Genomic DNA, 23,806 nt, shown 5'->3' on the forward strand with positions numbered 1-23,806 from the left:
TCAGGTTTGTGGGGGAGCTGGGGCAAGCAACAGGGAATCACCCAGGGCTGCAACTGCATCGCAAGTATTGTCCACTTTTAATTCAACAACAGATAAAAAAAAACAATTTGCAAATAGTGTTATGAGTTCTCTAGACTAACTGTGACGATAACGTACATCCGTGTGCGATCCGGACTCCATCTTCCACACGTGCGTTCCAATACTGAAATGGACTGAGGTAGGTCAGACGCGCTGCGTCGGCGCACTTGCTGGTGCTTGGCCCTCTCTATCTCACGATCATCGTCAGCCTCAGTCTCTTCACCGGGGGTCCGTTCTCTTCTCCCTCCATCCTCACCACCCTCACCATCTTCACCTTTTTCTTCGGCCCCACCTCCTCCTTCTTCTTCTTTGTAGTTGCTCCGCCCACCTCCTGGGGCCCGCCCCTTCCTGTCTTCTGTCCCCTCCCCTCCTCCTCCTGTTCCTGCCCCTCTTCTGCCTGGGCTCTGCCCCCCTCCTGCTCCTTTTCCTGGGCTCCGCCCCTGCCCCTCTCCTCCTCCTGCGCTCCACCCCTGCCCCTCTCCTCCTCTTCCTCCTCCTGGGGACTGTCCTTTCCTCGCTCCTTCTCCTGGGCCCCGCCCCTTCCTCTTTCCTGCCCCTCCTCCTCTTGGGCCCTACCCCTTCCTCTTTTCTGTCTCCTCCCCTCCTTCTCTTTGGCCCCACCCCTTCCTCTTTTCTGCCCCCTCCCCTCCTTCTCTTGGGCCCCACCCCTTCTTTTCTTCCCCCGCCCCTCTTCTGCCTGGGCCCCACCCCTTCCCCTCTCCTCCTGGGCTCCAACATTTCTGCTCTCTTCCTCCTGGGCCCCACCCCTTCTGCTCTCTTCCTCCTCCTCCCGGGCCCCACCTCCTCCTCTCTCCTCCTCCCGGGCCCCGCCCCCTCCTCTCTCCTCCTCCTGGGCCCCGCCCCCTCCTCTCTCGTCTTGGGCTCCGCCCCCTCCTCGCTCCTCCTCCCGGGCCCCATCCCTTCTGCTATCTTCCTCCTCCTCCCGGGCTCCGCCCCCTCCTCTCTCCTCCTCCCCCGGGGCTCCGCCCCCTCCTCTCTCCTCCTCCCCCGGGGCTCCGCCCCCTCCTCTCTCCTCCTCCCCCGGGGCTCCGCCCCCTCCTCTCTCCTCCTCCCCCGGGGCTCCGCCCCCTCCTCTCTCCTCCTCCCCCTGCTGCTGCTTGCCCTCCCCCTCCCCTTCACCCTCCTCTCTCTCCCAGTAGCTGGGCGGCCTCATGAGCTTGGGGTGCAAGCTGTTCCCGAAGACCTCGCTCAGCCTCCGCCGGAAGCACCCCTGGAGTTCTCGGACAGAGCGCGGGTCCTGGGGGGGGGCGAGAGGAGGAGGCGGGGGGAGAAAAAGAAGAGGGATCAACCTGTGCCCTCCTGCTTTCAGCGCATGGCGCGGCCGGGGAGGGGGTCGGCCTCCATACCTCCGAGCTCGCCATCAGATTGCCCAGAAGGAGCCAGATGTCGGAGACGAACTCCGCTGGGGTGCGGTACGGCGGACTCAGTCTCCGTAGCAACCGCCCGCGAATCAGAGCCACGTCGATGTAGTGACAGGAGCGAGGGGAGACCTTGGAAGAGACCGCGAGGGGGAAAACACGCCGGCGTGAGCGCACCCAACCGTATATTAACACAGTATACTCCAGTACAACACCATACACCCCAATAGTAATCCCTTACACCAGTATAGCCCCTGTCTGGACCCTCCACTCGGAGCTCTTCCCAGGTCAGGGGGAATCCCACTACCCCCACCAGTGTGCAGCCCCACCTGGATGATGCTCCAGTCCTCTCACACACACCAGCTCTCAGTGGGGAGGAGAGCAGAGGGATGGAGCCAGTTCAGAGAGGGGGGTTATTAGGAGGCCATGAGGGGTAAAGGCCAGGGGGGGGAGATTTGGCCAGGACACTGGGGTGACACCCCTACTCTTGTCGAGAGACACCCCGGGATTGTTAATGACCACAGAGAGTCAGGACCTCGGTTTGACGTCTCATCTGAAGGACGGCGCCTGTTTACAGTCTAGTGTCCCCGTCACTATACTGGGGCATGAGGACCCACACAGACCGCAGGGTGAGCGCCCCCTGCTGGCCCCACTCACACCTCTCCCAGCAGCAGCCTCAGCTTTCCCAGGAGTCTCCCCTCCAGGTACTGGCCAGGCTCACACCTGCTGGGCTCCAGTGGGGGCTGCCAGCTGGGAGCTGCAGGGCGATATGGCTGCTAACTATTAAAGTGGCAGTACGTTACACTATCACATCATCAGTAAGGTACAGTAGCAGAGTCGTTAGGGGGTGGCTACTATTACTAGCAGTAATGTACAGTACTAACCTGAGGCTTCCTGTGCAGCGCAGAGCTGTGTGTATTACACATCAGCACCAGCAAGAGGTGCTCACACTTCTGCAGGAGGTAGAAAACAAAATGTGAGAGAGGGGACAGGCGATAGGAGGCACACAGAGACAAACAGCACCTCACCAAGAGGTCAGACAGGTGTGTTTGATGGGAGACACAGAGAGGTACACAAGACAACAGCACCTCACTCTGTGGTCAGACAGGTGTGTTTGATGGGAGAAACAGACAACACCTCACTCTGTGGTCAGACAGTTGTGTTTGATGGGAGACACCGACAGGTACACAGAGACACAGAGAGCACCTCACCGTGAGGTCAGACAGATGCGTTTGATGGGAGACACCGGACAGGGACACAGAGAGACAGACAGCACCTCACCGTGAGGTCAGACAGGTGTGTTTGATGGGAGACACAGACAGGTACAGAGACACAGACAGCACCTCATTCTGTGGTCAGACAGGTGTGTTTGATGGGAGACACAGACAGGTACAGAGACACAGACAGCACCTCACTCTGTGGTCAGACAGGTGTGTTTGATGGGAGACACAGACAGGTACAGAGACACAGACAGCACCTCACTCTGTGGTCAGACAGGTGTGTTTGATGGGAGATACCGACAACACCTCACCGTGTGATCAAAGAGGTGCGTTTGATGGTTGACACCGACAGGTACACAGAGACACAGACAGCACCTCACCGTGAGGTCAGACAGGTGCGTTTGATGGGAGACACAGACAGGCACACAAAGAGACCTGCTGGTGCTGTCAAACAGATTTCTAACCTCTCAGCTCATTTAGCCAGTAGCCTTTTAAATGACTGTCGAGCACAAACCTGCAGCACCGAGAAACCCAGACATCAACAAAAGCTCAGGGAGACGACTCAAGAGTGGAGGAACAAGCAAAGGTTCATTCCTAATCATTAATTATTATTATTCCTGGCTGAAAAAACAGACGGAAGAACTGCTCTGGGCTCTTCGGCAGCGAGCTGGAAGGTCAGTCAGAGAGGGAGCAGGAAGAAGAGCCTCACCCGCTGGTCAGGAACGGCCAGGCAGGTGTGCTTGCCTGGGAACTCCCCACTGTAGTGATCTCCCACATCGGACAGGTCTCGACACAGCATGCACTGCCACTGGGCTCTGAAGGAAAGAGGAGGAGGTCAATCCAGACAGACCTGGCTGCCCAGAGAGGACAGGCTCAGTGACCTCAGTCTGGACACACACACTGGACACAGGCAGACCTGGCTGCCCAGAGAGGACAGGCTGTGCTCCCACTGCCAGCGGGGAGAAAAAGAGACAGAGGTGCACTTCCTACTGCACTGTGACAGATACTCTGGGATTAGAGAAACATTCTTCCCGAAATTCAGAAATCTAATCCCAGAGTTCCCACACCTGCCAGAATCACAACAGGTCCCAATCCTACTGGGAGAGGGAGGAGGGAACTCAGTTGATCTGGCAGCCCAGTATGTGATCTCCTGTCCCAGCCTGAGGAACAGTGAGTCCGTCTCCCAATAATGCTCCAGCCGCCTACAGTAGATGTCAATATTTTATAATATGTCTTTGTTGTAAATGTCTGTAACATGTCTGTAGATTTTATTTTACTTCTATTTTTTGTTTTGTTCCCTGTTAATTTTATTATTTGTATTTGCTTTGGCAACACTGATTGCACCCAGCGGTCATGCTCATAAAGCACCTTGAATTGAATTGAATTGAATTGACTCACACTTCGATCGGAAGATCAAAGGTTGTAACGTGGTTTAAAAGCCGTCCCAGGGAAGGCCCGTTCACTCTCTTCCCTTCCCCCTCTCCCTGCTCGGCCTCCTCCCCCACACCTGGCTCTCCGCTCCCCCCTCCTCACCTCTTCGTTTTCGGGATCGGGGGCACGTGGCAGTGTCTGTGGAAGCCTGTCCGGCACTCGGCGCAGAGCACCAGGCGATCTGGGGTCCCGCAGACCGCGCAGCGCTCGTGGTTCCCCACAGGGGGGCGCCGCGCGGAGCGAGAGGGCAGCTGCGGAGGGCTACTGCCCGGTCCAGGAACCTCCTTGGTTACCAGGGAGCCGGTCTGAGAGAGAGAGAGAGAGGGGAGTTAATACACACACTACAGTACATTAACACTGCACTGAGAGAGAGAGGGGTTCATACAGACACACTGACTGGACACTCCAGTACATTAACACTGCACTGAGAGAGAGAGGGGTTCATACAGACACACTGACTGGACACTCCAGTACATTAACACTGCACTGAGAGAGAGAGGGGTTCATACAGACACACTGACTGGACACTCCAGTACATTAACACTGCACTGAGAGAGAGAGGGGTTAATACAGAGACACTGACTGGACACTCCAGTACATTAACACTGCACTGAGAGAGAGAGAGGGGGTTCATACAGACACACTGACTGGACACTCCAGTACATTAACACTGCACTGAGAGAGAGGGGTTCATACAGACACACTGACTGGACACTCCAGTACATTAACACTGCACTGAGAGAGAGAGGGGTTAATACAGACACACTGACTGGACACTCCAGTACATTAACACTGCACTGAAAGAGAGAGGGGTTAATACAGACACACTGACTGGACACTCCAGTACATTAACACTGCACTGAGAGAGAGAGGGGTTCATACAGACACACTGACTGGACACTCCAGTACATTAACACTGCACTGAGAGAGAGAGGGGTTAATACAGACACACTGACTGGACACTCCAGTACATTAACACTGCACTGAGAGAGAGAGGGGTTCATACTGCACACCACAGGGACAGCACAGTGGGACTCAGGAGAGGACGGTATTCACCCCGGTGTCGGGCTCTTCCGTTATCTGCTCCAGGATCCACCGGGGATCATTCGGCAGGGTGACGATGCGAAACTGAGGGAGGGGGCCATCCGATGGGAATTCCACAGGCAGGCGGAAAAGACGGACGCGGGGGACCGGCATCCTGAGGGAAGGCAGCAGGCAGGCGCGTTAGTACAGAGGGCTGGACGGGGACCGTCTGTGCAGCTCGGAAACAAGGTCCTGCGCTGTTGAACTACATTTCCCATAACCCCCCACCCCGGCTACTTCCTGGGTTCCTTCAATCCTGTGAGTCGCTTAGCTGCCTGTCACTCATGATGTCACTTAAGTCCCGCCCACGGCCTGCTGGTTTAAAGGGAGGAGGTGTCTGGAACAATCATAGAGCACTCTTTGCACACGGAAACTCTATATTGTGGACACGCCACATATGAAGTTACACACTCACAACATTTGTTACTACAGATTATGAAATACAGGTAAGACCCTGTTGTGTTCTGCTTAATACGCTGAAGTATAAAAATGACGTCCATGTGCACAGAGGTCCTGTGAGCCTACTGTAGCTCGGATAAAAGCAACAACAAGAGCCCGTTCTCTCGGGAATGCAAGCTTGAGGAGATGTCCGATCTGGTGTGTGTGTGTGTGTGTGTCCCGTGATGGACTGGCCCTGGTATGAGAGTGTGTGTGTGTGTGTGTCCCGTGTTGGACTGGCCCTGGTGTGTGTGTGTGTGTGTGTCCCGTGTTGGACTGGCCCTGGTGTGTGTGTGTGTATGTGTCCCGTGTTGGACTGGCCCTGGTGTGTGTGTGTATGTGTCCCGTGTTGGACTGGCCCTGGTGTGTGTGTGTGTGTCCCGTGATGGACTGGCCCTGGTGTGTGTGTCCCGTGATGGACTGGCCCTGGTCCTGGTGTGTGTGTCCTGTGATGGACTGGTGTCCTGCCCAGAGTGTACCCTGCCTTGCACCCACTGCTTGTTGGGATAGACTCCAGCTCCCCTGCAAACCCTCTCCTGAATACGAGTTAAAAAAGAAGAAGATCGGACAGATCTCTTGTAGCCCTGTTTGCCTGTGTCCCGTATTGGGGTGTCGCGGTGTGGACTCATCAGGGTGCCCACCCAGGCAGCGAGCCCTCGCACAGCTGAGATCCCACCTCACCTGCTGACCGGCGAGCGCAGCGCGTCTCCGCCTGCAAGAGACGGGAGAGGAAGGGTCAGGACAGGGCGGGGGGGGTGGGCACCGATGTGGGACGAGACGTGGGCGGGTCAGGGGGTTTCCGACGGCTCCTGATCCTGCTTCCTGTTCAGCCTGGCGGGGGGTGACGCAGCACCCCAGGGCCGGCGCGCCCCCGACCCTTCGCTGATTCGCCGTCCTGCTTCTCTCGGCTGCGCTGCGGTGCAGGGGGGGGCCTGGGGGACAGACGGACAGACGCAATCCGTACTCACCCGGACTCCCGGCACGTCCTGTCCCCCCCTCCTCCTCCTCCTCCTCCTCCTCCTCCTTCGGCTGCTCCTCGCCCTTCTCCTCCGGCACGTTTTCCTGCAGGTCTTCCTCGTCCTTCGGCTCCTTGCCCTTCTCCCCCGTCAGGTTTTCCTCCTCCTCCTCCTCTTTCCGCCCATTCGGGTTCTCTTTCACCGGTTCCTCCTCTTCCTCCTCCTCCTCCTCCTCCTTCACCTCTCTCACCTCCTGCCCCAGCGAGGGAGACAAGGAAAGGGAATGACTACGTTATCCCTCGGCCAGGCTGCGGTCCCTCTTTCCCCACAACGTGGACACCAGAATTACCCACTATAATAATAATAATAAAATAATAATAATAATAATAATAATAATAATAATTGCTTACACTTATATAGCGCTTTTCTGGACACTCCACTCAAAGCGCTTTACAGGTAATGGGGATCCCCTCCACCCCCACCAGTGTGCAGCCCCACCTGGATGATGCTCCAGTCCTCTCACACACACCAGCTCTCAGTGGGGAGGAGAGCAGAGGGATGGAGCCAGTTCAGAGAGGGGGGTTATTAGGAGGCCATGATGGGTAAAGGCCAGGGGGGGAATTTGGCCAGGACACTGGGGTAACACCCCTACTCTTGTCGAGAGACACCCTGGGATTGTTAATGACCACAGAGAGTCAGGACCTCGGTTTGACGTCTCATCCGAAGGACGGCGCCTGTTTACAGTCTAGTGTCCCCGTCACTATACTGGGGCATGAGGACCCACACAGACCGCAGGGTGAGCGCCCCCTACTGGCCCCCACTCACACCTCTCCCAGCAGCAGCCTCAGCTTTCCCAGGAGTCTCCCCTCCAGGTACTGGCCAGGCTCACACCTGCTGAGCTTCAGTGGGGGCTGCCAGTTGTGAGCTGCAGGGTGATCTGGCTGCTGGCATACGCTTCCTATGCCTCCTCTCGGAGCAGAGGTAAAAGTACTGCGTCCGCGTGCTCCAACCACCCACCTGCAGCCCGCCCCTCGGGCTTGGCACGTCTTCGCCGACTTCCCTGAGCCGGGGGGTCCGTTCGCCGAGCTGTGCCGCGATTGGCCGCTGGCTCCCCAGCGCTCGGAGCTGATTGGCCGGGAGCTGCTGGACGAACACGGGCAGACAACTTCCCAGCGTGCCTCGGGACGCCAGGAGTTGGGGTTGGGGGGCAGCCTGAGGGGAGGGGGCAAGTGTGTCCAAAGGCATGACAAGAGAAATGTCAATATTTCAGGGATTTTTTTTAACAAACAAACAAACAAACAAACAAACAAACAAACAAACAAACAAACAAACAAACAAACAAACAAACAAACAAACACAGGGAGAAGGCAAGCTGACCTGCTGTATGTAGAAGACCTGCTGGGTGCCCATTGTCAACATGGGAGTGACAGTCTTGTATAGTATGGTCTGAGGGACGGGCATGAACACAGGGGGACTGCTGGCCATCCCTGTCCATTCGGGAGTCTTCCACACCAGCACAGAGCTGGGTCTAGGTGAGGTCTGCAAAAGAAAGGAGTTAATACTGACTGGACACTCCAGTACATTAACACTGCACTGAGAGAGAGAGAGGGGTTCATACAGACACACTGACTGGACACTCCAGGACATTAACACTGCACTGAGAGAGAGAGGGGTTAATACACACATACTGACTGGACACTCCAGTACATTAACACTGCACTGAGAGAGAGAGGGGTTCATACAGACACACTGACTGGACACTCCAGTACATGAACACAGCACTGAGAGAGAGAGGGGTTCATACAGACACACTGACTGGACACTCCAGTACATTAACACTGCACTGAGAGAGAGGGGGGTTCATACAGACACACTGACTGGACACTCCAGTACATGAACACAGCACTGAGAGAGAGAGGGGTTCATACAGACATACTGACTGGACACTCCAGTACATTAACACTGCACTGAGAGAGAGAGGGGTTCATACAGAAACACTGACTGGACACTCCAGTACATTAACACTGCACTGAGAGAGAGGGGGGTTAATACAGACACACTGACTGGACACTCCAGTACATTAACACTGTACTGAGAGAGAGAGGGGTTCATACAGACACACTGACTGGGCACTCCAGTACATTAACACTGCACTGAGAGAGAGAGGGGTTCATACAGAAACACTGACTGGACACTCCAGTACATTAACACTGCACTGAGAGAGAGGGGGGTTAATACAGACACACTGACTGGACACTCCAGTACATTAACACTGCACTGAGAGAGAGAGGGGTTCATACAGACACACTGACTGGACACTCCAGTACATTAACACTGCACTGAGAGAGAGGGGGGTTAATACAGACACACTGACTGGACACTCCAGTACCTTAACACTGCACTGGGAGAGAGAGGGGTTCATACAGACACACTGACTGGACACTCCAGTACCTTAACACTGCACTGAGAGAGAGGGGTTAATACAGACACACTGACTGGACACTCCAGTACATGAACACTGCACTGAGAGAGAGAGGGGTTAATACAGACACACTGACTGGGCACTCCAGTACAGTAACACTGCACTGAGAGAGAGAGAGGGGTTCATACAGTCATTAACAACCCCAGGGTGTCTCTCGACAAGAGTAGGGGTGTTACCCCAGTGTCCTGGACAAATTCCCCCCCTGGCCTTTACCCCTCATGGCCTCCTAATAACCCCCCTCTCTGAACTGGCTCCATCCCTCTGCTCTCCTCCCCACTGAGAGCTGGTGTGTGTGAGAGGACTGGAGCATCATCCAGGTGGGGCTGCACACTGGTGGGGGTAGTGGGATTCCCCCTGACCTGGGAAGAGCTCGGAGTGGAGGGTCCAGAAAGGCGCTATATAAGCGAAAGGAATTATTATTATTATAATCTCTGACTCATCTACTTGGTTTCTGCAGTATCCGGCCTACTCAGCGAGATTCGGAGAATCAACTCGGACCCGAACCCCTACAGATCCGCACCCAGGGGGACTCACCGGGTATCCGGGGGACGGGACAGCCAGGTCCGGCCCCGTCCCGACAGCGCCGAGGGGGAGGGAGACGGCCCGCCGCCCGCAGAAGGGAACGAGCTGGGCGGCGCCGCCGCCGGGCCGGGGGTCCGGAGGGTCCGCACGCGAGCCAGGCAGGGGGGGGTGCTGGTTCCGCAGATGAACCGCCTGCGACCTCAAGTACTTAACCAGTCGGCTGAACACCTGGGGGTCTGGGGAGGGCAAGTCTGCTTTGTGGTGACGGGACGAGGAGCTGCCGGTTACTGGGAGCACTGGGCCAGTACTGGGAGAAGTTACTGGCAGCAGTGGGACAGAACTGACAGAGGAGCTGCAGGATCCTGGGAGGTCTGGGACTGGACTGGGAGAGGAGGAGGAGGAGGAGGAGGTAGATCCTGGGAGGTCTGGGACTGTACCGGGAGAGGGGGAGATGGATTCTGGGAGCACTGGGACTGTACTGGGAGAGCAGGTGGTGGATCCTGGGAGCATTGGGACTGCACTGGGAGGGGAGGTGGCAGTTACTGGGAGCACTGGGACTGTACTGGTTGAGGGGCTGGAGGTTACTGGGGGTACTGGGCCTGTACTGGGAGAGAGCGTGATGGTGGTTACCGGGAATAGTGGAACTGTGCTGGGAGAGGAGGTTGTGGTAACTGGGAGGACTGAGACTGTAATTGGAGAGGAGGTGGTAATTACTGGGAGGACTGGGACTGTACTGGAAGAGAGGGTGGTGGTTACCGGGAGCACTGGATCTGTACTGGGAGAGGTGGTGGTGGTTACTGGAAGCACTGGATCTGCACTGGGGAGGGAGGTGGTGGTTACACTGAGAACTGGGACTGTACTAAGAGAGGGGGTGCTGGTTACTGGGAGGACTGGGGCTGTAGTGTGAGAAGTGGTGGTAGTTACTGGCAGCAGTGGGACAGAACTGACAGAGGAGCTGCAGGTTACTGGGAGCACTGGAGCTGTACTGGGAGAGGGTGTAGCAGTGGTTACACTGAGAACTGGGACTGAACCAGGAGAGGTGGTGGTGGTTACTGGGAGGTCTGTAACTGTACTGGGAAAGGTGGTGTTTACTGAGAGGACTGGGACTGTACTGGGAGATGTGGTAGTTACTGGGAGGACTGGGACTGTACTAGAAGACTTGGTGTTTACTGAGAGGACTGGGACTGTACTGGAAGACGTGGTAGTTACTGGGAGGACTGGGACTGTACTGGGAAAGGTGGTGTTTACTGGGAGGACTGGGACTGTACTGGGAAAGGTGGTGTTTACTGGGAGGACTGGGACTGTACTGGGAGAGGTGGTGGTGGTGGTTTCTGGGAGCACTGGGACTGTACTGGGAAAGGTGGTGTTTACTGGGAGGACTGGGACTGTACTGGGAAAGGTGGTGTTTACTGGGAGCACTGGGACTGTACTGGGAGAGGTGGTGGTGGTGGTTTCTGGGAGCACTGGGACTGTACTGGGAAAGGCGGTGTTTACTGGGAGGACTGGGACTGTACTGGGAAAGGTGGTGTTTACTGGGAGCACTGGGACTGTACTGGGAGAGGTGGTGGTGGTGGTTTCTGGGAGCACTGGGACTGTACTGGGAAAGGTGGTGTTTACCGGGAGGACTGGGACTGTACTGGGAAAGGTGGTGTTTACTGGGAGGACTGGGACTGTACTGGGAGAGGTGGTGGTGGTGGTGGTTGTTTCTGGGAGCACTGGGACTGGACTGGGATAGAGATTTCTGGCTGCTGAGAAGCAGGCTGCGCTATTTCTTGGGAGGGTTGTGACGGGTCTGGGGTACGGGGTGTTGAATTCTGGGCCTGTACTGGCTACACCGGGGCCCTGAGACTGAGCACCAACGTCTTTGCTCCCAACTTTAGCTGCAGAGAGGGTGGGGGGGGGGGGTGGTTTGGGGGAGAAGAAACGAGACCGCGTGAGAGAGACATTCCAGCGCAATCAAGGCCGTCGATTCTGAAAATCGAAAGAGAGCGAGGACAGCTCCGCCCTGCTCACTCGGCAGGCACTGACCGTAGCGAGTGAGACAAGCGTCCATGGCCTCCAGATCCACTTGTAATCTCAGGTCCAAGACGACGCCCCCGCCCTGCAGCTGCTGGGACAGCAACCTCTGTAACTCAGACTGGATCTACAGAGAGACGGGAGGGATGATGTCGTTTTCAAGAGCGCAGGACACACAGCAATGATTCTCCTGCAGGGTGTGGATGTTGTGCAGGTTGCGCAGCACGCAGATTAAATTAAATTGCACAGACCAGACAGTGGGAGCTGCAATGATCACATTATAATGTGTGAACTACAGTTTACAGCAGGGGGTTCCCAGTCCTGGGGCTGGTGATCCACACACACACCTGCTGGTTTCTGGTCCAGTCCAGCCCTCAGCAACACCATCAAACCCTTCGCTGACTTAACCATCAGCCGATTCATTTGAGCTGTTTGTTTCCCAGCTCTTGCACTGGTTTCGTGCTCCAACATGTTGACCTTGCAAGTGGAATAAAATCCCCAACAGTGCTGCAGCGCTGTACCCGTCTCTCGCAGTGCGACAGCAGCTGTAGCAGTCTCTCGCAGTGCGCCAGCGCAGTGCTGCACCCATCTCTCGCAGTGCGCCAGCAGCTGTACCTGTCTCTCGCAGTGTGACAGCAGCTGTACCAGTCTCTCGCAGTGCGCCAGCAGCTGTACCAGTCTCTCGCAGTGCGCCAGCAGCTGTACCTGTCTCTCGCAGTGCGACAGCGCAGTGCTGCAGTGCTGCACCCGTCTCTCGCAGCGCGACAGCGCAGTGCTGCAGTGCTGCACCCGTCTCTCGCAGCGCGACAGCGGCTGCACCCGTCTCTCGCAGCGCGACAGCGGCTGCACCCGTCTCTCGCAGCGCGACAGCGGCTGCACCCGTCTCTCGCAGCGCGACAGCGGCTGCACCCGTCTCTCGCAGCGCGACAGCGGCTGCACCCGTCTCTCGCAGCGCGACAGCGGCTGCACCCGTCTCTCGCAGCGCGACAGCGGCTGTACCCGTCTCTCGCAGCGCGACAGCGGCTGTACCCGTCTCTCGCAGCGCGACAGCGGCTGTACCCGTCTCTCGCAGCGCGACAGCGGCTGTACCCGTCTCTCGCAGCGCGACAGCGGCTGTACCCGTCTCTCGCAGCGCGACAGCGGCTGTACCCGTCTCTCGCAGCGCGACAGCGGCTGTACCCGTCTCTCGCAGCGCGACAGCGGCTGTACCCGTCTCTCGCAGCGCGCCAGCGGCTGTACCCGTCTCTCGCAGCGCGCCAGCGGCTGTACCCGTCTCTCGCAGCGCGCCAGCGGCTGTACCTGTCTCTCGCAGCGCGCCAGCGGCTGTACCTGTCTCTCGCAGTGCGCCAGCGGCTGTACCTGTCTCTCGCAGTGCGCCAGCGGCTGTACCTGTCTCTCGCAGTGCGCTAGCGGCTGTACCTGTCTCTCGCAGTGCGACAGCGGCTGTACCTGTCTCTCGCAGTGCGACAGCGGCTGTACCTGTCTCTCGCAGTGCGACAGCAGCTGTACCTGTCTCTCGCAGTGCGACAGCAGCTGTACCCGTCTCTCGCAGTGCGACAGCGCAGTGCTGCAGTGCTGCACCCATCTCTCGCAGTGCGACAGCGCAGTGCTGCACCCATCTCTCGCAGTGCGACAGCGCAGTGCTGCAGTGCTGCACCCATCTCTCGCAGTGCGACAGCGCAGTGCTGCACCCATCTCTCGCAGTGCGACAGCGCAGTGCTGCAGTGCTGCACCCATCTCTCGCAGTGCGACAGCGCAGTGCTGCAGTGCTGCACCCATCTCTCGCAGTGCGACAGCGCAGTGCTGCAGTGCTGCACCCATCTCTCGCAGTGCGACAGCGCAGTGCTGCACCCATCTCTCGCAGTGCGACAGCGCAGTGCTGCAGTGCTGCACCCATCTCTCGCAGTGCGACAGCGCAGTGCTGCACCCATCTCTCGCAGTGCGACAGCGCAGTGCTGCAGTGCTGCACCCATCTCTCGCAGAGCGCCAGCAGCTGTACCTGTCTCTCGCAGTGCGACAGCGCAGTGCTGCAGTGCTGCACCCATCTCTCGCAGTGCGCCAGCAGCTGTACCTGTCTCTTGCAGTGCAGCAGCGCAGTGCTGCTGTCCGAGGTCAGCGCCGTCTCTGTGAACTGCAGGGCGTGCTCTTGCCGGTCCCCCAGTCTCCGCAGGGCTGCCTGCCTCTCCGACAGCTCCCACCGCTGCCAGTCACACAGACTCTGGCAAGAACAAGGGACACACACAGCGCATTGTTACCACCGACACTGTCGCTCCCCCGGAACAAGTCACCTGGACACTGCAGGCCAGTCTGAGGCCAGTCTGAGGCCAGTCTGAGGCCAGTCTGAGGCCAGTCTGAGGCCAGTCTGAGGCCAGTCCAGGCCAGGCCAGGCCAGGCCAGTCCAGTCCAGGCCAGGCCAGTCCAGTGGAGAGCAGGCCAGTCCAGGCCAGGCCAGGCCAGGCCAGTCCAGTGGAGAGCAGGCCAGTCCAGGCCAGGCCAGGCCAGGCCAGTCCAGTGGAGAGCAGGCCAGTCCAGGCCAGGCCAGGCCAGGCCAGTCCAGTGGAGAGCAGGCCAGTCCAGTCCAGTGGAGAGCAGGCCAGTCCAGGCCAGGCCAGGCCAGGCCAGTCCAGTGGAGAGCAGGCCAGTCCAGGCCAGGCCAGGCCAGGCCAGTCCAGTGGAGAGCAGGCCAGTCCAGGCCAGGCCAGGCCAGGCCAGTCCAGTGGAGAGCAGGCCAGTCCAGGCCAGGCCAGGCCAGGCCAGTCCAGTGGAGAGCAGGCCAGTCCAGGCCAGGCCAGGCCAGGCCAGTCCAGTGGAGAGCAGGCCAGTCCAGGCCAGGCCAGGCCAGGCCAGTCCAGTGGAGAGCAGGCCAGTCCAGGCCAGGCCAGGCCAGGCCAGTCCAGTGGAGAGCAGGCCAGTCCAGGCCAGGCCAGGCCAGGCCAGTCCAGTGGAGAGCAGGCCAGTCCAGGCCAGGCCAGGCCAGGCCAGTCCAGTGGAGAGCAGGCCAGTCCAGGCCAGGCCAGGCCAGGCCAGTCCAGTGGAGAGCAGGCCAGTCCAGGCCAGGCCAGGCCAGGCCAGTCCAGTGGAGAGCAGGCCAGTCCAGGCCAGGCCAGGCCAGGCCAGTCCAGTGGAGAGCAGGCCAGTCCAGGCCAGGCCAGGCCAGTCCAGTGGAGAGCAGGCCAGTCCAGGCCAGGCCAGTCCAGTGGAGAGCAGGCCAGTCCAGGCCAGGCCAGTCCAGTGGAGAGCAGGCCAGTCCAGTGGAGAGCAGGCCAGTCCAGGCCAGGCCAGTCCAGTGGAGAGCAGGCCAGTCCAGTCCAGTCCAGTCCAGTCCAGTCCAGTCCAGTCCAGTCCAGTCCAGTCCAGTCCAGTCCAGTCCAGTCCGCCAGTACCTTGACCTCCTGCATCAGGTCCTGCTTCCTCTTCAGGACGGCCTTGCAGAGCTGCACCACCAGCGCCTTCGTCTGGACCCCCAGTCTCTTCTCCGTCTTCTCCACCTCGCCCAGCCTGGAGGGGGGGGGGCAGCACACACAGACAGAGCCTCAGCGCACCGAGCCGGTTACGTCAAGGAGAAAAGATCGCGCGCGCGGCATCACCCATCAGGACCCGACCCCCTGTTTGACATTTTGATCTTCAATGGCGCACTGCACCACCCCTCAGTGGATTCTCCCGCCACCCCTGCCTGTAGGGAGCCCCGCCGGTTTACAAGGCTCTGCTTGGCGGATCCCACCGGATCCCGGGCGGATCCGGACGTTTTTCTCCGGAATCCGAAACGGGGGGGGGGGGGGTTTCTCTGCCCGGCTCTCGTGCCAGCTGAGCTCTGCGCCTCCAGTACTGGGAGAAGTGGTGGTAGTTACTGGCAGCAGGGGGACAGAACTGACAGAGGAGCTGCAGGCTACTGGGAGCACTGGAGCTGTACTGGGAAAGGAGGTGTTTACCGGGATCACTGGGACAGGGTGTAGCAGTGGTTACACTGAGAACTGGGACTGTACCGGGAGAGGTGGTGGTGGTTACTGGGAGGTCTGGGACTGTACTGGGAAAGTTGGTGTTTACTGAGAGGACTGGGACTGTACTGGGAGATGTGGTAGTTACTGGGAGGACTGGGACTCGATGACTAAAAACGCCCGCTGCCCAATTAAGGACAAACCGACAAAGGAGAGAGCAACAGTCTGAGTGACCCTGCTGCTCAGAGACCGCGCCCACAGCAGGAGTGATGCACGTTTCCTGGAAAGAAAGCAAGCTGGTTCCCCTTCAGGCAGCGTATCTGAAAACCCAGAATAGGGGGTATCCCCAATCCAGAGTTTCCCCACGCCTCCTGACCTTTAAAGGGCCAAAGGCATTTTTGACCAATCCGGCCCGGACCCGAAACGGAAATGGGCTCTCCCCCGATGAAGACACTGGGCTGGGGCAGGAAACCCGAACCCCAGGACGCAGCGTTTTCTCCAGGACCGGTGTCAGGGAGCCCTGACCTCAGACGCGCAAGACTAACGCCGCCGCCGTTGGGGTACAATCCCGACTGGCCAGCTCCGTGCCTGTTGCTCCTTCAGGAAGAGGAGAGCAAGGAGCGCTGTATCCCCACAGTTTCTCTTGCCGGACAGAGAAGCCGGTGGGGCTGGGATATCGGCAGTGCCAAAAAACAAATAGGAGAACCCAGGAGGCACACAGACCTTAGATCGAGCTCCAGGATCATCTTCTTCACCCGCTCGTGCTGTTGTCTCACATGCTCCAGCAGGGAGAGAATGTGCTGCCTCTGAGAGGAGACGGCCTCCTCGACAAACTGATACCTGGCGAGGACGGGAAATATGGTTTGGTTACAATATATTGTTACAAACGACGGGGGGGTGAATATACCTATTCCTCACTCCCTGGCACAGCTTGCGAAAAGAGCAAGGACTCAGGGACACGGGGGTTCAACTAATATTTACGAGCGGGGTCAGAGCCGACTTCAGTGCGTGTCGTAAGATGCTACAGATGTTCTGTCAGTCGGTGGTGGCGATTTTCCTATGCAGTGGGGTGCTGGGGCTCTGGGATTAGGGCAGGGGATTCTAACAGGCTCATCAGGAGAGCCAGCTCTGTCACTGGGTCTGGGTCTGGCCCGGACCCCTCGGAGGTAGTGGCCGAGAGGAGAATGGTGTCCACCATAGAGGCCATCATGGACAACGGCTCCCAGCCCCTCTATGACAGGCTTGCGGAAATGAAGAGCACGTCCAGCAATAGACTGATCCGACCCCCCGGTGCGACAGGGAGCGCTACAGGAGGTCATTCTGGCCTTCTCCCACAAGACTGTACGACGCACCCACCTTGCGTCTGGGCAGAGGCAACACCGACAGTGACCTGTTTCTGGACTGAACAGTTGACTGATCCATCTGTGCTTTTTCCTTTCCCATTTAAAACTGTTTTTGTGTAATACACGCCAGGGACCTGTGCAATTCATTTATATTTAAAGTCATATTGTGCAATACGACTTTTTTGTGCACTGGTTTGTTCTTTGTGTGCTCTGGACTGTGAGTCACTCTTCCTAGTGCGCTTCTCACTGTACTGGTTGTATTGTATAATTATTATTGTATCATTCGTTACACTGTGTTTGTGTTGTCTGTGTTAATGCTGCTGTTGCACTGCGATTTCCCTCACGGGATCAATAAAGTATCTATTTATCAACAGTGACAATATACACACTAAAAAACCCTAAGAATATAAACATACAACACACAAGTGGAGTATCGGGGAAAAGGCAGCAACTCTGGTGTTCATGCAGCAGAAAACACCTCTATTGCATGTGCAGATGGGGAACCAGGTTTTGTCAAGCAAGACCCACAGAAGTATGGTTACGCACGTGAGGAAGGAGTCAAGCAAGTTCGTCATTGTTTGTGTGACCCTGCCAGGAACACGGGGCTGTTACGCCTTGCAACATGAACTACGTGACAGTTCAGCGAATACAGACAAAAGCGGAACTCTACACTTTCACAAATGCTGGAGCAGGAAGTTACAAGACACAGGCGTTTAAGATATAAAAGACTCCTCGGACAGGGAGCGAAGAATGATTCCATCACAAGTTACCCTATGTCCAAACTTTCACATTAGGAGGCCCAGAGACCCAACGCCCTGACCACCCAGAAAAAAAAAACAGTCTGTTACCAAATATTCCACTCTTAAATCAGAGCCTGCAGCTGGAGATGTTGGGGCTTTAATTTGCTGCAACAACCATAAACTGTAAAAGGTAAAATTGCGAGAGTACTTAACGACATTTAAAGAAGCGATTGAAGATTAACTTTCAGTCTCGCATGCGGATTCTAAATGCAAAATTTATTGCTACAACCAAAACATGCATAATAAACAAACAACGCAATAGAACACATCTGTGAAGTGATGTGCTGTGAGCACAGAATGATAATTCACCCAGGCATTACAAAAATCAGAGTTAATATCTTCAGAGCCCAAATACACAGCGACTATAATGTGGTACAGTCTAGAGTGCACGTTCTAAGCCTTGTATTATGAAATCCCTCTCAGACGCAAGTAGTAATAATAATAATAATAATAATAATAATAATAATTGCTTACACTTATATAGTGCTTTTCTGAACACTCCACTCTAAGCGCTTTACAGGTAATGGGGATCCCCTCCACCACCACCAATGTGCACCCCCACCTGGATGATGCGACGGCAGCCATAGTGCGCCAGAACGCTCCCCACACACCAGCTCTCAGTGGGGAGGAGAGCAGAGTAATGAAGCCAATTCATAGAGGGGGATTATTAGGAGGCCATGATTGGTAAGGGCCAATGGGAAATTTGGCCAGGGGTTACACCCCTACTCTTTTCGAGAAGCGCCCTGGGATTTTTAATGACCACAGAGAGTCAGGACCTTGGTTTTACGTCTCATCTGAAGGACGGCGCCTGTTTACAGTCTAGTGTAAACTGCAATTTCCCTCACGGGATCAATAAAGTATCTATCTATCTAGTGTCCCCGTCACTATACTGGGGCATGAGGACCCACATGGACCGCAGGGTGAGCGCCCCCTGCTGGCCCCACTAACACCTCTTCCAGCAGCAACCTTAGTTTTTCCCAGGAGGTCTCCCATCCAGGTACTGACCAGGCTCACACCTGCTTAGCTTCAGTGGGTTGCCAGTTGTGAGTTGCAGGGTGATATGGTTGCTTAGTAGATGTGCATTTACAATCGCAGACGAAACATAAGACACCTGTTTGGAATAACAGACTCTCGAGAATTATAATATGAATAGTGAAGCTTTATACTCAAAAGCGCTGTTGTCCCAGCTTCTTTGAGGAGTTTAAACTCTGCGCTGGTAAGACAGATCTGGTTTGGATCCTACAGCTTCTCGGGGCTGGGAGGGTACCAGTGGCTGCTTGGTCAAGGCACACAAAGATTCGAAATCTTTCATAACACTTTAATTCTAAGTGAAATAACAGGCCTCCTTCCTACACAACAGAGGCCAAAAGAAGACATAAGCTAACTTGTAAACTAGAAACACAACCTGCGGCTAAATCTCTCTCTCTGCAAGCCCAGAAGCCACCACACGAACGACAACCTGCCTCCTTACCGTAAACACGCACCCACTAACCAGGAGAGGACATTTTTAACTGAGGGATTCTTCACACAGGAAATCTAAGCTCCCCAGAAAAACACAGAACAGCAGGCTCTCTTCACAAGGTTCAAACACTCAGCTCCAGCCTGGCCTTTCTGGGTGATCCGGAACAAGGGGCTCTGGCCTCCAATTTCTCTTCTTCTCCCTCTCGTATATGGTGTCTTCCTGGACTACTGATGGACATTCAAATAATTTTCCCCCAAAAACACCATTAACTGACAAAAAAAACCAAGGTAAACCCGGCGATAGCTTTGATCTCGGAATCTGGACCTCCTACATCTCAGCAAACATCCCTTTGCTTTGAAGCTGGAAAAGCTGACAGCAAAACCAGGTGTTACCCCCCTTGTAACTACATTCTTGGGGGACACTGCTGTCTTGAGGTATGGCGCAAACGCGAATGTTTAAGGGTACCTGTGGTGTCTGTGATAAGTCAGCTGACAGTCCCGGCAGGTCACTTGATCGCACGAGACGCAGAAGAGTTTTAGAGGCTCCTCCCTATGGGCAGGGCAGAACAGTGTGGGGGCAGAACCTAGGAGGAAAGGCAGAGGGGTTTAATGCCGAGGGGCTCCACGTGACTTTCGTGTACGTTAAGAGTCAAATGCCGCAGCGAGAGGCTTAATACTCACGAACTCCCTTGCTCTCCGTGAGGACCGTGTGGTCCCTGGTCACTCGAACTCGGCGATGCGCTTGGGCGCAAGGACCACAGAGGCCCTCCCCACATTGTACACACCAGCCACTGAGGTTAGTGTCCTGACAGCCCCCACACTGGAGAGAGAGAGAGAGAGAGAGAGAGAGAGAGAGAGGGGTTCATACAGACACACTGACTGGACACTCCAGTACATTAACACTGCACTGAGAGAGAGAGGGGTTAATACAGACACACTGACTGGACACTCCAGTACATTAACACTGCACTGAGAGAGAGGGGTTCATACAGACACACTGACTGGACACTCCAGTACATTAACACTGCACTGAGAGAGAGAGGGGTTCATACAGACACACTGACTGGACACTCCAGTACATTAACACTGCACTGAGAGAGAGAGGGGGGTTCATACAGACACACTGACTGGACACTCCAGTACATTAACACTGCACTGAGAGAGAGAGGGGTTCATAGACACACTGACTGGACACTCCAGTACATGAACACTGCACTGAGAGAGAGAGGGGTTCATAGACACACTGACTGGACACTCCAGTACATTAACACTGCACTGAGAGAGAGAGGGGTTCATACAGACACACTGACTGGACACTCCAGTACATTAACACTGCACTGAGAGAGAGAGGGGTTCGTACAGACACACTGACTGGACACTCCAGTACATTAACACTGCACTGAGAGAGAGAGGGGTTCGTACAGACACACTGACTGGACACTCCAGTACATGAACACTGCACTGAGAGAGAGAGATGTTAATACAAAATGACAGAGAAATCTGGGACAATCTACACTTTACTGTGACCTTGATTATGTGACATAACACTTTTGGCATCAGTAACGAAGGCGAATAATTATCGAAATATAAGAATCATAGCAGAATGGATTTACGGAGGTTGATTAGTCATGAACAGATGGACAGACAGAGGATCGGAGAAGACCCAGAGCATTTTGAACAACTCTTGTCCTATTCCTCTTACCTTATTGGCTGGCCCGCCCCTTGACCCTGAAGTAGTATCCCTTATTAGGTAGTTGTCTGTAACCTCCTTGAGAGTATAGGTCTGCTTACAGACTGGGCACTCTGGACACACCGCCACTAAAAGAGACAGAAGAGTTAATACAGACACACTGACTGGACACTCCAGGACATTAACACTGCACTGAGAGAGAGAGGGGTTCATACAGACACACTGACTGGACACTCCAGTACATTAACACTGCACTGAGAGAGAGAGGGGTTCATACAGACACACTGACTGGACACTCCAGTACATTAACACTGCACTGAGAGAGAGAGGGGTTCATACAGACACACTGACTGGACACTCCAGTACATTAACACTGCACTGAGAGAGAGGGGGGTTCATACAGACACACTGACTGGACACTCCAGTACATTAACACTGCACTGAGAGAGAGAGGGGTTCATACAGACACACTAGACACTCCAGTACATTAACACTGCACTGAGAGAGAGAGGGGTTCATACAGACACACTGACTGGACACTCTAGTACATTAACACTGCACTGAGAGAGAGAGAGAGAGAGAGAGAGAGAGAGAGGGGTTCATACAGACACACTGACTGCACACTCCAGTACATTAACACTGCACTGAGAGAGAGAGGGGTTCATACAGACACATTGACTGGACACTCCAGTACATTAACACTGCACTGAGAGAGAGAGGGGTTCATACAGACACACTGACTGGACACTCCAGTACATTAACACTGCACTGAGAGAGAGGGGGGTTCATACAGACACACTAGACACTCCAGTACATGAACACTGCACTGAGAGAGAGGGGGGTTCATACAGACACACTGACTGACTGGACACTCCAGTACATTAACACTGCACTGAGAGAGAGAGGGGTTCATACAGACACACTGACTGGACACTCCAGTACATTAACACTGCACTGAGAGAGAGAGGGGTTCATACAGACACACTGACTGGACACTCCAGTACATTAACACTGCACTGAGAGAGAGAGGGGTTCATACAGACACACTGACTGGACACTCCAGTACATTAACACTGCACTGAGAGAGAGAGGGGTGTTAATAATAAAACCGAGGTCCTGACTCTCTGTGGTCATTAACAATCCCGGGGTGTCTCTCGACAAGAGTAGAGCTGTTACCCCAGGGTCCTGGCCAAATTTCCCCCCTGGCCTTTACCCCTCATGGCCTCCTAATAACCCCCCTCTCTGAACTGGCTCCATCCCTCTGCTCTCCTCCCCACTGAGAGCTGGTGTGTGTGAGAGGACTGGAGCATCATCCAGGTGGGGCTGCACACTGGTGGGGGTAGTGGGATTCCCCCTGACCTGGGAAGAGCTCTGAGTGGAGGGTCCAGACAGGCGCTCTAGAGGTGTGAGTCCTTAATTATTACAACCCGTGATGGACTTGAAACCTTCACTTCCTGACAGTATATTGAGACCGTGTGCGTGTGCGCCTGGGAAGACGGCAAGACGTGTGAACGGACGTGCCAAATGGTGAGAGAAATAGCCAGACTCGCCGGGGGGGGTTAGAAGGGTTACCCCGATCCCAGAAAGGGGGGACCCTCTCCCCTGTATATGCACAGCATCCCGGAAAGCGAGAGTCAAAGGCAGCCCCGAAACACACTAATAATAATAATAATAATAATAATAATAATAATAATTAAAAAACACCCCAAAACAAAACCGTCTACAGCTACAACACCCTCTACAGCTTTTCTGCCTCCCACTAACCAAACCTTGCAGCCGTTTACAAGAATAATAATAAAAAAAGAATATAACCAGTAAAACAAACGCAAAATAAATCAACTGTCGGGGTTCCGTGCAGCTCTGGCTACGGGAGTTGTTTTTTTTTTTGTTTAGTTTTTTCGGGGCGTCTCTTGTGTGAACGCGTCCCTTCTCTGAAACGATTTAAAACGGATCCTCTTTCGGGTAACCACATCGGGGGGTGTCAATTAAATATTCGCATAGGCAGGTTCATAACTTTTTTTTTAAAAAAAAAAATAACTTTCCCTCCCGGGCAAAAGTCAACACTAACAGAAAACTCTCGATAACTTCAGAGGCACGGCGTCCATTTTCAACGCTGGTTCTCCCCCACCACCACCACAACCACACACTGATCTGCTGCTGGGACTCACCGTCCTCCCAGTCGGCGGGCGACGACGAGAGGCAGCCCCGGCACAGGCAGTGCAGGCACGGCAGCAGCTGCGGTCTCCTCTCGGGGCCCAGCGGCGCCCCGCAAGCCCCGCACTCGCCTGGCCACGCAGCCGGCGGGCGGCGCGCCTCCGCCCGGCTGCGGCTCGGCCCGGGCCCGGCTCCCTCGCGGGGGGTCGGGCAGGCGGACATGATCCGGACGGGCGTGGGGGGGGGGGGGTAGACGGCTCCGGCTCGCAGTGGCTTCTCCCGGGTGCAGCAACCCCTTTAGACGTGCGCCAACACCAGAGACGGGACTTTTTCCGCAACAAAACAAGGAGGCGGGGCGGCGCTGGGGAGCACGCCGCCACCCATCTGAAACCTGAGACGGCTGCACAGGTGAGGACCGGACCTCCAGTCCAGCTTTGCCCGGCAGGAGACTTTTGTGCAGCGAGAGAGAGAGAAAAAGAGAAGCGAGCCCCACGACCACAGCCAGATGCCTGCTCTGCTCTGCTTTGCTTTGCTTTGCTTTGTTCCGCGCTGGTGAAAGCAGCAGGTTTCTGCTAGATTCCCCCTGAATTCTCTCAACGGCTCCGCTTCGTACGCCTACGATCCCCCACCTCCAACTCTCCAGCCCCTGTGGGTTTGCAGAAAAGGCGCTTCAAACAGGGCGCTCAGCCTGCCCGCAGCGAGTCCGCGTGACGTCACGTCCCCCGCCACCGCCGGAACTACAAACCCCACAATCCTCTGCCCTCCCTCGGGTCGTGACGTCAGACCGGAGGGTTTTTTTTAAACTTTAAACTTGTTTT

The 23,806-nt window shown here is 55.7% G+C and overlaps 1 protein-coding gene across 5 annotated transcripts; it reads right to left on the reverse strand.

Annotated features, from left to right (window-relative positions):
* Nucleotides 1–58: 58 nt before the first annotated feature.
* On the reverse strand, nucleotides 59–23,715 carry LOC148654397 (uncharacterized). Of its 5 annotated transcripts, XM_088646427.1 has the most exons (21): nucleotides 23,003–23,715; nucleotides 20,847–20,962; nucleotides 19,826–19,964; nucleotides 19,611–19,728; nucleotides 16,264–16,380; nucleotides 14,989–15,103; nucleotides 13,677–13,823; nucleotides 11,618–11,732; nucleotides 10,419–11,469; nucleotides 9,602–10,373; nucleotides 9,427–9,462; nucleotides 7,963–8,124; nucleotides 7,603–7,797; nucleotides 6,598–6,838; nucleotides 6,311–6,341; nucleotides 5,165–5,306; nucleotides 4,211–4,413; nucleotides 3,387–3,492; nucleotides 2,342–2,410; nucleotides 1,446–1,589; nucleotides 59–1,336 (listed from the first exon to the last, which is right to left on the reverse strand). In XM_088646427.1, exons 1-21 carry the CDS (start codon nucleotides 23,208–23,210, stop codon nucleotides 266–268), a joined length of 5,298 nt encoding a protein of 1,765 aa, XP_088502553.1. In that variant the 5' UTR covers nucleotides 23,211–23,715; the 3' UTR covers nucleotides 59–265. The 5 variants fall into 5 exon arrangements, with proteins under 5 accessions (XP_088502553.1, XP_088502551.1, XP_088502549.1 ...); XM_088646425.1 differs by having other exon boundaries at nucleotides 6,598–6,826; nucleotides 9,602–11,469; XM_088646423.1 differs by having other exon boundaries at nucleotides 9,602–11,469.
* Nucleotides 23,716–23,806: the final 91 nt, after the last annotated feature.

The sequence above is a fragment of the Lepisosteus platostomus genome, chromosome 9 (genome assembly GCF_059453375.1).
Source record: "Lepisosteus platostomus isolate fLepPlt1 chromosome 9, fLepPlt1.hap1, whole genome shotgun sequence".
Classification (NCBI taxonomy): domain Eukaryota; kingdom Metazoa; phylum Chordata; class Actinopteri; order Semionotiformes; family Lepisosteidae; genus Lepisosteus; species Lepisosteus platostomus.